A 14850-nucleotide genomic window follows, 5' to 3' on the forward strand; every position below is an offset into this window, starting at 1 on the left:
ACAGCTAGCCCTGTCTGGAATTATATTCTTGCAGGATTAGGAAAATGTCACAATGAGTGATGAGGTAGAAATATATATACATATATAAATATAAAAGTACATGGTACATAGTAGGAATCATTTTCATAGCCTTTTTATGTGAAATACATCAAAGGTCGGGGAAATCCGTTGAATAATATTCATGGTTCAGCCTAAATATTTACAATAGGGACAAACAGCTTCAGTTTATTGCCTCTGCAAACAAACTAGAACTGACATAAATGATGACGACTCGTGCTACTTCCTATGTTTTGATTGCGCAGAGTTTAACTGAATAGAAATATTTACATAGTCAAGAGAGATTTATCAATCAACCCGACCTTTAAATAAAGTCAAACAGCATAAGTCTTCAGATCATTCTTCATAAATCAGGTCAAGAATCCCCTACATATGGAAGTGCCGTGTCATTATTTCCACTTAATATCTCATTATTTCAATTTAATAACATTATTATTATTATTATTATTATTATTATTATTATTATTATTATTATATTGTAATTTTAACTTAATATCTCATTATCTTGATGTAATAAGTCGACTGATTGTCAAAAATATGAGAAATTGAAATGAATTATTTAGTCAAAATAATGACTCAAGATATTGATATAATATCTTGATATAATATCATGAGTCATTCATTCAAAATAACAAAACATTAATTAAGAAAGAAAACACAATTTTTAAAAAATAATAATTGGCGATGTGCCAGGGCGGTGTGAGTTACTGTTACTACCCTAAATATTTGAATATTTTCCTATAACAGCACATACAAAGTATTCCTCTTATACCACAGTAATGTGCCAACAATTAGGATGTTTTATTTATTAATACGTCATGCTTTTTTACAAACCAAAAAATAAAAAAACAACACAAAGCATAAATTTGTCTGAAGACTCTTCCATGTGGAAGCACACTGACACTGGAGACTCCTTCCATAAATGTTAGGAAAAAATAATAATAATATCCTTCCAGAAATCTGTAAATCAACAATTATACATTTTTCTTTGTTAAACAACAACAGAGTTTTTAATCCACTAATTATTAGTGTTAAATGATGTCGATGGTTCACTGTGAATGAGCTGTGGCTATAGAAAATGTAACATATCAGAACAAGTGCATTAATGCAAACCTGTGAAAAATAGACGGAACTACTGTCTGAGCTGCTGAAAATTAATCAACACCTTCTGACCAACTATAGTATCGACATACTATCTTTAAAGAGAGAGAGAGAGAGAGAGAGAGAGAGAGAGAGAGAGAGAGAGAGAGAGAGAGAGAGAGAGAGAGAGAGATTAAGTCATTAAGTCAAAATAACGACATTAAGAAAGGTGCAGGGGAAAAACACTCCTCACAACCCCATACACTCAGCATCTTTCCAACTCATCAGCACAGCCATAGTAGTCTAACTGAAGTGTTTATTCTATTAGGAATGACAGCCGCACCCTGGATCAATAGAAAATAATTAGTTGTATTTAGTGCAAAATGCTACTTATGGTCTCAAACAAGGGACACATACAAATGGAGAAAAAATATGCCTCAGTCTTGGAGGAAAGTCAGAGGTGAGTCAGGATGCTTGTAGGTAACATCTGTTAAAGTTTGCCGAGGTCCCTACAGGGAGACAAGTGAATGTGTTGTTAACTTATTAAATAGGCAGCAGCGTGAGGATGTGGTTTTAACTGTAATTACCTGCAAACAAGCGCCGTGCAGAGGTAAACAGAAGCACTACTGTTGTCATCCACACTGCACATTTTTATTTTAAATAGGTCTACTAAGCAATCTAAAATGCTGAACACTGTCTGGAAGGCTTAAACATTTTGCAAACTGCAGAAAGAGCACCCCCTAGTGTACAGGAGCAGTACTCAATGCAAACGCCCACACAAAAAAAATGTTTTATATTCTTGTATTTTTAAATAATACTTAATATTTCATTAAAACCATATAATAAGTGCTACGAAAATTAACTGAATTGGTACCATGTGATATTAACCACTCAATCACAAGCACTCAGACTGTGGTCCTCTAAATCTTACAGGAACTAAATGCATTAATTAAAATAGAACAGAAAAAATGACTTGTTTTAGTATTTCTGATTTAATGAGCAGTGGGATCATATTAAATCCTCTACATTTAGAAAAAGTAAAAACAAATGTTTCAGATTTTTTCGTTGTTGTTTAATCTTCTTTACGGCTTGTATGTATCTTTTAGCACTAACAGGGCCCCGCCCTCTCCCTAATTTGATCATCTGCCAATTCCCACCCACTAGCTAACTCTCCCCTAGCTAGCAATCAGGGAAGGTGAGGGCTAGCATGTTCTTCTTCTTTCCTTCCTTCCTTCCTTCCTTCCTTCCTTCCTTTTGAACCGCTGCTCATGCTGCATCACAAACAAAGGACCCTAACGTGAAAAGTGATATCTGCACCTTCCGCATACATGAGCTCACAGACACCAATGATTGGCTGGTGTCACTTTGATTGACAGAAGAGGAAGCGTATGCCATTCCTTCCACCCACAGAGCACGGCCAATTTTGCTCTCTTGACTCCCGGTCCAGGGATGTCTGTGACAGTGATGGGGTTCAAACTCACAAATAGCATAAATGCTTTTTTGCTGTGCCACTTTGATTAGCTGTAGAGTAGGCATAATAGAGGTAGACATAGAGAAGTGACAATGGATACAATCTAAATGAACATTTGTTACTTATTCCCTCACATGCACAAAACAAGATGTTAATCGAGAAATTGGTCGAGCTTGATCCGGATGTTTTCGAAGGCATCTTTGCCCATGTAATCAATATGGCCCTCTTCCCACCGCTTCCGATGCTCCAAGCTCTCCTGTAAAGCATCCGCTCTGCCCTGAAAAAGTCCAATTAAAAGAAAGTGTTTTAACTGAAAGTGAAATGATTTATCCGTAGAGTTATGTTTAGATGCAAGCTTGCGCTATAAAGGAACACTGATTTCTCAAAATTAAATTGGATTCAATATACCCCTTCACAGGGAAAAACTTCGAAATTGTTTTCATTTGAAATCCGAATGACTATTTTAATGCATTCACTGAAAAATATATTAATTAAGTGATGTGCTGTCATAGGAAAATAATCTATGCTTACAATAACCGCATGGCCAGAAGTGTTTTATTATTATATTCTTTTTAAATCTTTTATTAATTAATTAAGTAACACATTAAACTTTTTTTTTTTATCCATTTATAGTTATGGTTAATGTTGTGGAGCATCCACAAACCCAGTTAGTTTCTGATATCATGTATGTTTTAGTAAATACATATATGTATGTGTATATACTGTACTCCAGTACATATATACAGTGTATATACTGTATTTATACCATGGTCTGTATGAATACTTGATTCTGATTGGCTGGAAGGTGTGCGTTATAATCGTATATACCACAGGTAGTTCCGGTCTCTCTCTCTCTCTCTCTCTCTCTCTCTCTCTCTCTCTCTCTCTCTCTCTCAACTGAAAACCTGACAACTTTCCAACGGTGGAAAAACTAACGGACAGCTTTTATGAAGCACTGACACTGGAGACTCCTTCCATAAATGACTAAACACCTCCTTAAAAATGTCACCATATCAATTATTACTTTTTTTTCTTGGCTACATCACACACATAGATTACATGGGGTGTCCGCCATATACAATTACAGTGAATCAAGTAATCAAGACCATCTGATTAATCACATTTGTGAATTCAACAACGCTGTAGTGTAAAAAATCATCAGCTAGCATAAGTAGCCAGTTTCATTAGGTTGTAGTTTGACAGCTAGCATTCTGTACGCACCGGTTTAAATGTGACTAAGGGTTCAGAGAACTGGGTCGAATATGAGTTCATACTATATATCCATGTATATTATTAATCTACTCACACTTACTAATGTAAAACATGCTAATTTCTATTACCATTACCAAGATTAGTCTAACTCTGTATATATGTATGTATTTTTAACTTTTCATTATTAATTTTACTAGTTGTTTCACCAGTTGATTTCCACTTCCTAGTTAACATGCTGCAGTCTTTAGATAGCTAGTTACTTAATAGTGCTTGCTAATATCTTTTTTGGACAAACGGATGTATGTCATTTCATATCTACAAAATTATTCATACAGTTCATTTCAGCTAGCAAAATCTGTATAATGACTTATATTGGTCATGCTCATTTTTGAGCTCTGACCTAAGGAGGCAACAGCATGCCTCAGATACTCACTGAAAATAGCTTGTTTTTGTACTTTAAAAAAAAAAAAAAAGATATTCAATACTACAGACTGAGGCAGGCAAGCAGTAGACATTTTTTTCAACCAGCAGATGGCAGTAGATGAACTGTTTTTTTGGTTTTTGGGGGTTTTTTTTAAGCGCAAGGAAAATCATTGAGGTTTCCAGTTCCAATGGAAAAAATGTCGTCATTTGCTTATGTATAGCTAAAAATAAGACTGGCCAGATTTCTTATTGGTCTGCAAAACTTCAACGCCAAAATGGCTGACAACCTGACGGCAATAAATTCTTCTACTTTCCATCTCACGTTTTTCCAAGAATTTTTGAGACCTACAGCGTCTGATTCAGCTTCTGAGAGGGCAGATTCTGCTCCTGAGACGTCTTCTTCCTGTTTTTGTTCAACTTGTGGTTCCTGAAGCTCGGATTTTTCCGAATCCCCTGGCTCGACAGCAGATATGACGTCAAGATTAGAACACTGGAGTGTTTGGGGCAACAAAATACGAACACATTAGTACCACTGACAGATTAGACATGCACTGAGTTAGATTCGAATCTGAATTGCTTTGTGAGGGAACAAATGTAAAATAAATTTGCATGGCTTATTAAAATATGCACTCGTTTAACACTTTCTCAGGGTTATTACCTGTGAATGAATGCTCGACGGTGAATCATATACTTCGGTTCAGTTCTCTAACTTGCTCTGTGTATCAAGGGTTGATGTGCTTTTCACAAGGCGTGTCTAAATTCTTCACCAGTGAGTTGAAGAATGCCCGAGGGTTTACTGCTGGTCTCCAAGATGGAGTCAATTTATTATGAGTCAGAGAGCGAGAGCGAGAGAGAGAGAGAGAGAGAGAGAGAGAGAGAGAGAGAGAGAGATTCCCTAATATTTTCCCCAAATTTCTCTTGTCTAAAAGATTATAAAGATCTTTAAGAGCCTGCAGGTTTCTCAAATAAAATGCCTGATGCGTTTCAAACCCAAAAGTAAAGGCCTAAATTCAGACCATCTCATCAATCTTAAAAATCAGAGTACACAATTAAATATTAAACCGGTTTACCAAATCTCAAATTACATTGAATTGGCCATATTTAATTATTAGGAATATTAACACTCTATATGTGTGTTTAAATCCAAATGAAAAGTGTACTTGTTTATTAATGTTGCAATATTCTTAGTTCTTGTATATTTTATGTTGTTGCACATCCTATTGATGATTTGGAGTAATTACTGACAGAGTTCAATTTATTAATGCCTGCATATTGGTTCCTTGTACCACAACACTGTTCCATTCTCAAATCTGATTGGTTAGAAGGTGTTGATTAACTTTCTATAACAGCAGGTCCGACAATAGTCATTGGCAAATTGTTGTGGTATAAGAGGAATAAATATTCCTAAGGGATCTGGTATGACTGGAAAATATCCAGCTTTGGGGTAGTATCAGTAATACCGCTTCACACAATCATGTCGTTGATTATTTTCCTATTACATCATGCCCCTTTGTGTGTTATTCCTTACTGATCATAATTATTTAGTTTTGACCTGTTAATCTTTTTTTTTTTTTTTTTAATGTAAATCACTCTGAGTTTTTGAACTCCTAATGAAAAGTCATTAAAGATTATCGGATGCGAACCGAGTACAGGTTTTATTTGACCAACGGTCACGTGTGACCAGAACGAATTTCAATTTCGTCTTCACTGCCAAAGACACTGAGGGCATGAGGAAGATGTTCTTTGATAAAAATTACAGCCTTGACGCTAAATGCCCTCAAGTTAGCAGAAAATGAAAAATTACAATTCCTTTTTGAACAGGAGCACAATGCAGCGTCTGCGACTTCATTTGTCACAGTGTGTCACAGCCCGAGGGTCACTGCAGAGCTAATATTGTTGCTAAAGAGTGTTTCACAGAAAGCAAGCCCATTATGGCTCTGGCTGATGAGCTCCATTCTCACCCTTGAGTCATCTTCCAAATGTTTTGATGGATTTTCTATATATATATATATATATATATATATATATATATATATATATATATATATATATATATATATGTGTGTGTGTGTGTGTGTGTGTGTGTGTGTGTGTGTGTGTGTGCATGTGTGGGAGTGAGTGTGTACAGATGCAATTGCGATACCATGGTAACTTACTCATATTTTGATACCCATCCACGTGACAACGTGTGACGCAAGCCTAGTGTACATTGCTGCACTAATGACATCGTGATTTGGAAATATCTCATGATTGATGATGGCAATTTGCAAAACTGGGCTCTGTGAAAAATATTAAGGGAATGAACTACAGCATCTTCCTACAATACATGTAAACTGATAAATCATCTAGAACATCAAACTCAGCCCGAGGTGCTCATTGCTAACATCATGCAGCAACAAATGTTGGCTAGGTGAGAAACACTTTCTACAGACAGTGGCAGGTGAGGGAAAATAACAGCTCTTACACAGTATGTTGTTCTTGATAATCAGCCGATATGGGTTATTTACGACGAGGGATTCCAAAGCAATGAAAGCAATAACATCTACTCTACCAACTGTACTTTAAATAAACATGTGCATGAATACATAATCACACGGATGTGCCAGTATTTAACCTTGGGGGGGGGGGGGGGGGGGGTTGCTAAATAACATGTTCAATTATGCCCCTGATTGCTTAATTTTTGCTCATTTCCTTATTAGTATTGTATCAATGAATACCAACTAGAAGAAGCTGTTATTTGTCAGAGGTACAGTACATTAGAGTACATCGAAATTCTTTTTTTCACATATCCCTGCTTGTTAGGAAGTTGGGGTCAGGGCACAGGCACAGGGCGCCCCTGGAGCAGAGAGGGCTGAGGGCGTTGCTCAAGGGCCGAACAGTGGTAGCTTGGCAGTGCTAGAGCTTGAACCCCTGACCTTCTGATCAGTAACCCAGAGCCTTAACCATTCAGCTAGTACTCATTTTAAGCACGTGCTGGACACTTGAACTGAGCTGAAATGCAGATTCTGAGAGTAATTTCAGGAATCAATGCTCTCTGATTTCTTTTTGTAGTAACCAAAAGGTTCTAAGCGCAAATCTAGGAACTGACAGAGAGCTGTCGCTGTTGGCTCTTTGAGAAACACCTTTTAACTGCTCACGTATAGGCTAGAGTTGGATTCTCACTTGAAAGTCGTTTTGCATAAAAGTGTATTCCATTTGAATAAATGTAAATGTAACAGCTCAAAATCACTCCTCTCACCATGTCCTCCAGCTGATAGCATGTACTTGAGCTCGGCGCATCCAACGTCGGCTTCTTGACTGATTCGCTAGGTATTTTCTCTTCTCTGTCCTCGGCCTGAGAGACTGACTCAGGGTCGTGAGGATGAGAAGCAGACGGTGACGTTGTAGTGGGCTGTGACCACTAGATTAAAAAAAAAAAAAAAGACAGGCAAGTAAGCTGATATCGACATCTATATGCACCACAACGGACTTTAATCTTTTCTTGTATGTTAAAGCATGCTGAGAAAATATGTATGCAGAGCACATACATGTACTGGAGGACTGTTCAGAGCTTAGGACATATTATGCACATATTGGTACAGCACAAATAATTACCCAACTATTCAAATGTTTACTCAAAAGAGCTCAGCAGATCTGAACAGAACCCCTTTGATGAGTAAATAAGCATCTACAATATTACAAGACAAGTCCATTCAACTTAACTTAGTACTTTATATTGCTATAATTATGAACTGAAACAAAACTATTTTGTGTACTATAAAGGAATAAAACGCTAGGGGGTGTGGTTATTATTATTTTAACAGCATGTCACGAAGTATTTTATTCTTCTTACACCAATTTACCAACAATTAACATTTTTATTCATTAAATAACATTGTTATTTATTTATACTTATGTTTGATGTGGCCAAATGTCTAGGAAAGTAGTTAGCTCTTGTTATCGCTTATGTTATAGCAGCTATAAACCTCCTCACCAGCCTTTCTTTTTTCTCTCGTTACTGAGAAAGTCGGCTTGGAAAACGTTACAGTTACAGCTCTGAAACTAGAGAATCCCTCCAAAATTGGTAAAGAAACCACTCCTTACGAAAGAAATTGCACCATATAAACATTTACATGGTTTTGGGGTTGTTGTTTTTTTTTTTTTTAATCGGTTTATATGTAGTTTCCCTGTTACAGAAAATAAATGAACGCCTTCAGACCATTCAGAATCAGGAATTCAACAGTGCTTGGTATAATGAGAAGTAAGGCATTATAAACATTTGATAATTTTTTTCACATTTTAAATGCTTCACAGTGATTGTAAGATTGTAGCCTTACATGTGGCGAAGTGTCCACATGGCTGGAACAGGGTGCAGCCACTAACATGCCTAGCTGCTCAATTGGTTCATCATCCTGGAGCTCATGAGTCAACTCATCTAGATGTGTTTTTGTGTGACCGTAGTACTCCGCCCACCACAGATTGACATATTTCTCCAAGGTCCCGTTGGAATCCCATTGAGGAACCTCAGTGGATGGATGTTCCTGGTATGGAACATGCCAGGGCTTGTTCCTTCCCAGGAAGTGGACGATCTTAGCTTGATGGCCATACCTGTACAACAGCATACAATGAGCTCGATGGAAAAAGAACTGGATTTAAAGGAATACTCGAGTATTTTCAACAAAAATCTCTAACCACAGACACGAATGTCTTCCTTTCCTCTCTGCTACACCTTTCGCATAAACATTTGTTGGCGAAATTGAATCAACAACTGCTATCAGACTTCCATAATTCCAAAAGTGATTTCTTTTTCAGTACAGGGAAACATGTTGAAAGTCTTGTCCGCGATAATCGCATATGCTAGATATGCAGTAGATTTGAGATTAGACTGAAAAACTGCTAGAAGATTCCATGAAGATATTCTTTAGCATGTGTAATATTTCACTTTTGCAGCCACAAAAAATGGTCCTTGATCATTCTGTTGAATACATACTTGTGGAAAGCTGGTAAATAGGTGTAGATTGCATTGGCACTGAGGTTGTAAATGAACGGTAGATGCTTATGGATGTCCTTTATTGCCCAGTCGCTGAAAAAGGCATTTAAAAGTCCCTGATCACCTCCTAAAAACAAACAGACAAAAAAAAAGACAGCACAATGATAACAGTACTTTTAAATAAATGAAAAAATCATTCATTCCTTTATCTTCAGTAAGCACTATCCTAGTTATATATCCTGTGGCTATAGTATATCCTTCTCATCCTACTCCTGATTCTCTTTTTCTCCTCCACTCCCTCCGTGTCTACCTCATCCTCACCATCAAAGCTGCCACACATCTTGGCGTGCTCCAGCAGGCATGAGTGGGTCTCCAGTGACGGTCTGAATACAAACACGCCAGAGTTGAAGCAGTCGGGCCAGCCCGGATCTGGAGCTGCAGAGAGCTCTTCTCGCTCAAACAGCTCGTCGACATTACACAGCACCTGCAAGAGCACATACCCAGGGTAATCTTGAATCGAATTGGTTAGAAGTTGTTCATTCATTTTATATAATAGTAGCTCTGACAGTAGTTCAGGCTGCAAGGCAAATCAGAGGTTTGTATTAATGTGCGCATTCTAATATGTTCTCATTTCTATAGTAACAGCTCATTCACAGTAACTCCACATTTCAGACCATCATTTTGGTAGTCGTGGCCTTTGAACACACATCTATCCTAATGCTGGGATGCTATATTTGCTCTGTTGGCAACTGTGTTTCGGGATGTCGTTAGCAGTGATTTTCATTATAGATTCCCATGTTACACTTTAGAATATCTTTAGAACAAAAATTGCTGTCCAGATGAACTTGTGTCCCTACATTTTGGAATATTTGCACTGAGCGGTTATGGAACAGCCTTCCAGTTAGTGTTCGGGACTCAGACACGGTCTCAGTGTTTAATTCAGGCTGAAAACATATTTGTTTACTCATGCTTTCCATGAATAGACTTTTTTTTTTTACACAAAGTACACTGTCTTGTCCATTATGGGACAATAAGCATACCGAATAATCTCTCCATCTCTTTCCCTCCATCTCCCTCTCTCCTTCTGTCAAGTTACAGATGATACTTCTGAGATGGCTGTAATCCTGACCCTTTCTGCTCTCCGGACCTGCCTGATCCATCCTGTTGCCCTACATGTAACTGGAGTTGTCATCAACAGGAAGCTAAATATTCTGCTGTTGACGACAGCCCCAAGTGGTGCAGCCTGGAGATTGCTGAGATTGTGTTGAGGGTGGCGCAATACTTTAAGTACCATGGAAATGGTTTTGGACCTCAATTTCAAATGGATATATTCATATTATAACGTCTTAGGGAGTTTTTCGTCACCACCGTCGCCACTGGCTTGCTCATTAGGGATAAATTCACATATATAAAATCTGTGTCCTGTGTTTATGTTTCTGTAAAGCTGCTTTGAGACAGTGTCCATTGTAAAAAGCGCTATACAAATCAAATCGAATCGAATCGAATTGCTATTTGCCATAAATCACTGACCCATGTGAATGAGTCCTTTTTATTCTAAATTCTCACTGTGATCATCAATAACGTTGATAAATACAAATGAAGTCACCTGACATTTTTTTTCTTCAGATTGTTAAAAGTCAATGATACAACTAGCAGATGCATTAAAAGTTATTTCATCCTAACTACTCACAAGTGTATCAGCGTCCAGGAACACACACTTGGTATACTGTGTAAGCGTCCAACAGTGAAGCTTGGTGAACGTGACACCCAGGTCTGGACGCCCCAGCCAGAAGAGGTGAGCCCTGTCCCTGCTGTCCAACATATCCACCACTATAACCTCATCAAACACGTCTTCTAAAGACAGACTGGACACATATACAAGACAGCAGCTGAGCATGAATGATTAATGTCCCCCAGAGCTTGTTTTCAAGACCATAACATTACTTGTCTATTAAATAATAAAGTGACAGTTCCAATTTTAGACAACAATAAAAATGCACATGTGTTTACGCCCATGAGGAAGTGTATGAATATGCAAATTAGAAACACTAAAAAAACAACAACTACACATTAAGAGTCAGGATGTTGGGACAGTTATTGATTCTGGGTAACAACTTTTCTTGTAAATATATAAAGGTGTTAGTTTGACCCAAGGGGATATTTGCAACTCAAAATTCTATACAACACAACAGCTGAAATCCACTTGTTGATGTCTTAGATACGTAACATTTTAAACCCATATTAATTGTCAAGTTCCCTCTGATTAAGGTTCTTTGTAAAACATTTGTTGTATCATTAAGGGTTTTACTTGGAACTTTACTGTAGAGGGTTCTTCTCCTTCAAGGAACTCTAGCTAGAATTTCTAAGGGTTCTTCTTAAGAGTGACAAACCAGTTGAGGTGCTGGACTGAATTTTTTTTATTTTTTTTTAACAGTAACCTGGTGACGCACGGCCTTCATTCGCATACTGGAACATGATTTGCTCTAATATTTTATGATGCACAAAAAATATTCACAAATAACATTTGTCACAGTTGCAATACAACATTACATTTTTGATCAGAGATTCAGCACTTTCTGTTTCTTAAAAGAATGTGGGGAAAAAACACTCCAGATATTTGACTGGGAAAACACATTTTATAAAGTTTAGGACGCCATTAAGAATACTTGAATTTTGCTCGATTATAAGGGCACCTTTCAGGTATACTTGTTAGGACCTCTTTTAAATGCACATAATAATGGATGAAAGCTAGCAGGCACCCGTTCCCCATGTACGAATGAAGAAATACTGGTTTTAACTGTCTTATTTATTTATTTATTTATTTATATTAATTTTTCATTTAAAGGACTCTCTTACCGTTCCTCTCTGCTAATGTTGGGAGAAACCATCACCACCAGTTTTCGAGTTGTTCCATGCCTTCGTAAGCACTTGCCCACTACTAGACTCCCCATGCAGTAGGCATCACTAGTAGCCAGGGTCACAAAGGCCTGGTTAGGCCCTAATACAGAATGACAGACAAGAAAATGGTTGATTGACAAGACATGAAAAGTGTACATGTGAAGAAGCTGGAGAGATGCACAGCTCACACAACAACCAAAACTCTGGGCTTTATTGAAGAATTGTGAGCCTTATGAAATTCCATTTAGAGTTTGCCAAAAGACTCCGAAAACATGTGGCAAAAATTTCCCTGGTCTGGTGCAATCAAAATTTACACAACACTGCTCAAGAACCTGAAAATTGCCATTCCCATTGCCGCAGTGAAACATGGTGGTGGTAGCATCATGTTGAGCGTTACCCATGTCCTTTTGGTTACTTCTCAAACTAATCCCCTATTTACCTGGTCACTGACTTTTGGTGGATGGCGTCATCTACAGAGATATGGTTGTGCCTTGTTATTTCCTTTTTTAATGACTAATTTAACGGTGCTCTGCAGGATGGTCAGTGTTTGGGATATTATTTTATTCCAAACTTGCTCTGATAGCTCGTCGGTCTTCATGATGCTGTCTGTTTAGGTATGTTCTCTAGCAGTGTCCGTTACAATGCAATAGGCGCACCTAACCGTCAAGACAAACTCCTCTTACTTAAACTGTCTCTTGTGTCTAAACAAAATCCAAACGTAAACCCCAAACAGCCCAATTTAAAGTCTACATTTAAATTGAGTTTTGTCCTTTAATTATCTGGATATAATATACTAATGTAAGAACTTCAGTATGTTCTCCTCCCCCTCACTCATACCAGTTGGACAATAATTACAATAAGTCAGATAAACATTGTTACGTCCAGATGCCTCTTGCTATAGCTTACTAATATGAAGTGTCCTTTGATGCGAGCCTGATGAGTTCCAATGCCTTTCGGAAATATGATTAATGGCAGCGTTGTCTCACTGACCTTCTCTCCAGCAGACCAAAGAAACAGATGGCTGCTACATGAATGAAATGTCACCATATATTGGATGGCAATCAAGGTCATAATAACCGAAGCACTATTTTGCCATGCAGACTAAAACTAATTATGTCGTTCATGCTTTCGATTGCAACACTTCATTCAATATGCTTTATGAAGAGTTTAATTAAAATAGACTAGTTTGGGGTAGTTACTATGAAAGTACTTTTTCTTTTTTTTTTAAACTCTTGCACATTCCTTTATGAAAGTAAGTAAGTATGTAAGTCAATTTTATTTATAAAGCACATTTAAACACAGCAAAGCTGACCAAAGTGCTGAACAGAGTAGGAAAAAGTTATATAGAAAACAGAATAAAACCAAACAGAGACAGACAATAAAGGATAGTAAAAATGAGATGAAACAGCCTGGGGGAAGAGATACACTTTCAGCCTCTTTGTAAAAATTATAATAGAAGGTGCAAGGCAGATATCCAGTGGCAATTGATCCCATAAATGAGGGGCAGCGACTGAAAAAGCCCTCATTTTTGAAACAGGATCGAGGGACATACAAAAATAACCTCTCTGAAGATCTTACAAATCTGCTACATGAATGTGGTGTAAGAAGATCTTTGAGGTAATCACATGTTAGCTACTCAATCTTGGATACATGTAGACAGTACATGCAAGACTTCTGATATAGCAGAGCAGTCTTGTGTCATTCATACTGCCATTTCTTACTCTGTGGACCACATGAGTTGTCTGAGATCAGAAACATGAAATGTAAATCATTTTTAAGTGAATCATAGACTTACCTGGCATTCTCGATGTTGTTCTTGTGTCCTACGCTCCTGGTGTCTTCAGAGCTGGAAGCAAATTCAGGCCACAAAATCCAGCATGCACAAAGTTCTGTTCGTAGCCAGCTGCTGTGCGTAGACCGATACTGTCACTCTGTGTCACTCTGCATTCTGTAAGAATCAAGTTGACTGGCTATATCTAGAAATCACTTCTAAAGCCAAGGCTGCAGAGCGTATGCCCTGTGTGGTGTGAAGCAAACTGAAACTCAACCGCTCATAACGGTAACTCCAGATGACAACATGTTAAACAAAAGTTCAATGTGGTCTCTGGGTCATGAGACTTTGGTCATTTAACTACACCACCGCAGTTGGCCTGGAAACCTGCAGTAAGTTAAATGTAAGGGATTTCTTTCTTTATAGCATTTCTGAAGCTTTATCGCATTCCTATAAATGGTCCCATTGTCATATCACTGCATTTATTAATTTGACAGATTTCAACACATGTGAGGGACAATTCAAGCATAGAGCTGATTAACACTAATCAAGCCGTACAGTAAGGATTAAAACGCTTCAGGGCATGCTGTTATCGGAAAATAGTCAGCACTACCCTGAAGTGGATTATTTTCCTTAGAACACTACAGTCTGTCCCACCAGGATTTCACCATTTTGCGATCACAGAAATGAATGCAGAATCGAGCAAACTATTTTTCAGAGTTACCTTAGATTAGATTTAATCTAATCTAATTAGATTAGAAAATTAGATTTGGGCCATGTGACGTCATCACAACACGCATTCAGTCAAAGCCCCTTCGATTCACGTGCATCGAACATCAGTACAGCTAAAAGGTCTCATTTACCAACAAACATTACTGTGAAAGACAATTTCGTGCAATTCTAATTTTGACAATTCAAGACGTTTTCCACAAAAAAACTTGCATCGCATGCAAATTGAATCGCAAATTT

The 14850-nt window shown here is 37.6% G+C and overlaps 1 protein-coding gene across 1 annotated transcript; it reads right to left on the reverse strand.

Moving 5' to 3' along the window:
• Positions 1 to 834: 834 nt before the first annotated feature.
• gyg2 (glycogenin 2) lies at positions 835 to 14199 on the reverse strand. The gene is made up of 9 exons (XM_017457930.3): positions 13906 to 14199; positions 12069 to 12210; positions 10903 to 11077; positions 9534 to 9696; positions 9213 to 9339; positions 8560 to 8830; positions 7482 to 7643; positions 4593 to 4733; positions 835 to 2885 (listed from the first exon to the last, which is right to left on the reverse strand). Exons 1-9 carry the CDS (start codon positions 13910 to 13912, stop codon positions 2760 to 2762), a joined length of 1314 nt encoding a protein of 437 aa, XP_017313419.1. The 5' UTR covers positions 13913 to 14199; the 3' UTR covers positions 835 to 2759.
• Between the last annotated feature and the right edge of the window lie 651 nt (positions 14200 to 14850).

This window comes from Ictalurus punctatus, chromosome 26 (genome assembly GCF_001660625.3).
Source record: "Ictalurus punctatus breed USDA103 chromosome 26, Coco_2.0, whole genome shotgun sequence".
Classification (NCBI taxonomy): domain Eukaryota; kingdom Metazoa; phylum Chordata; class Actinopteri; order Siluriformes; family Ictaluridae; genus Ictalurus; species Ictalurus punctatus.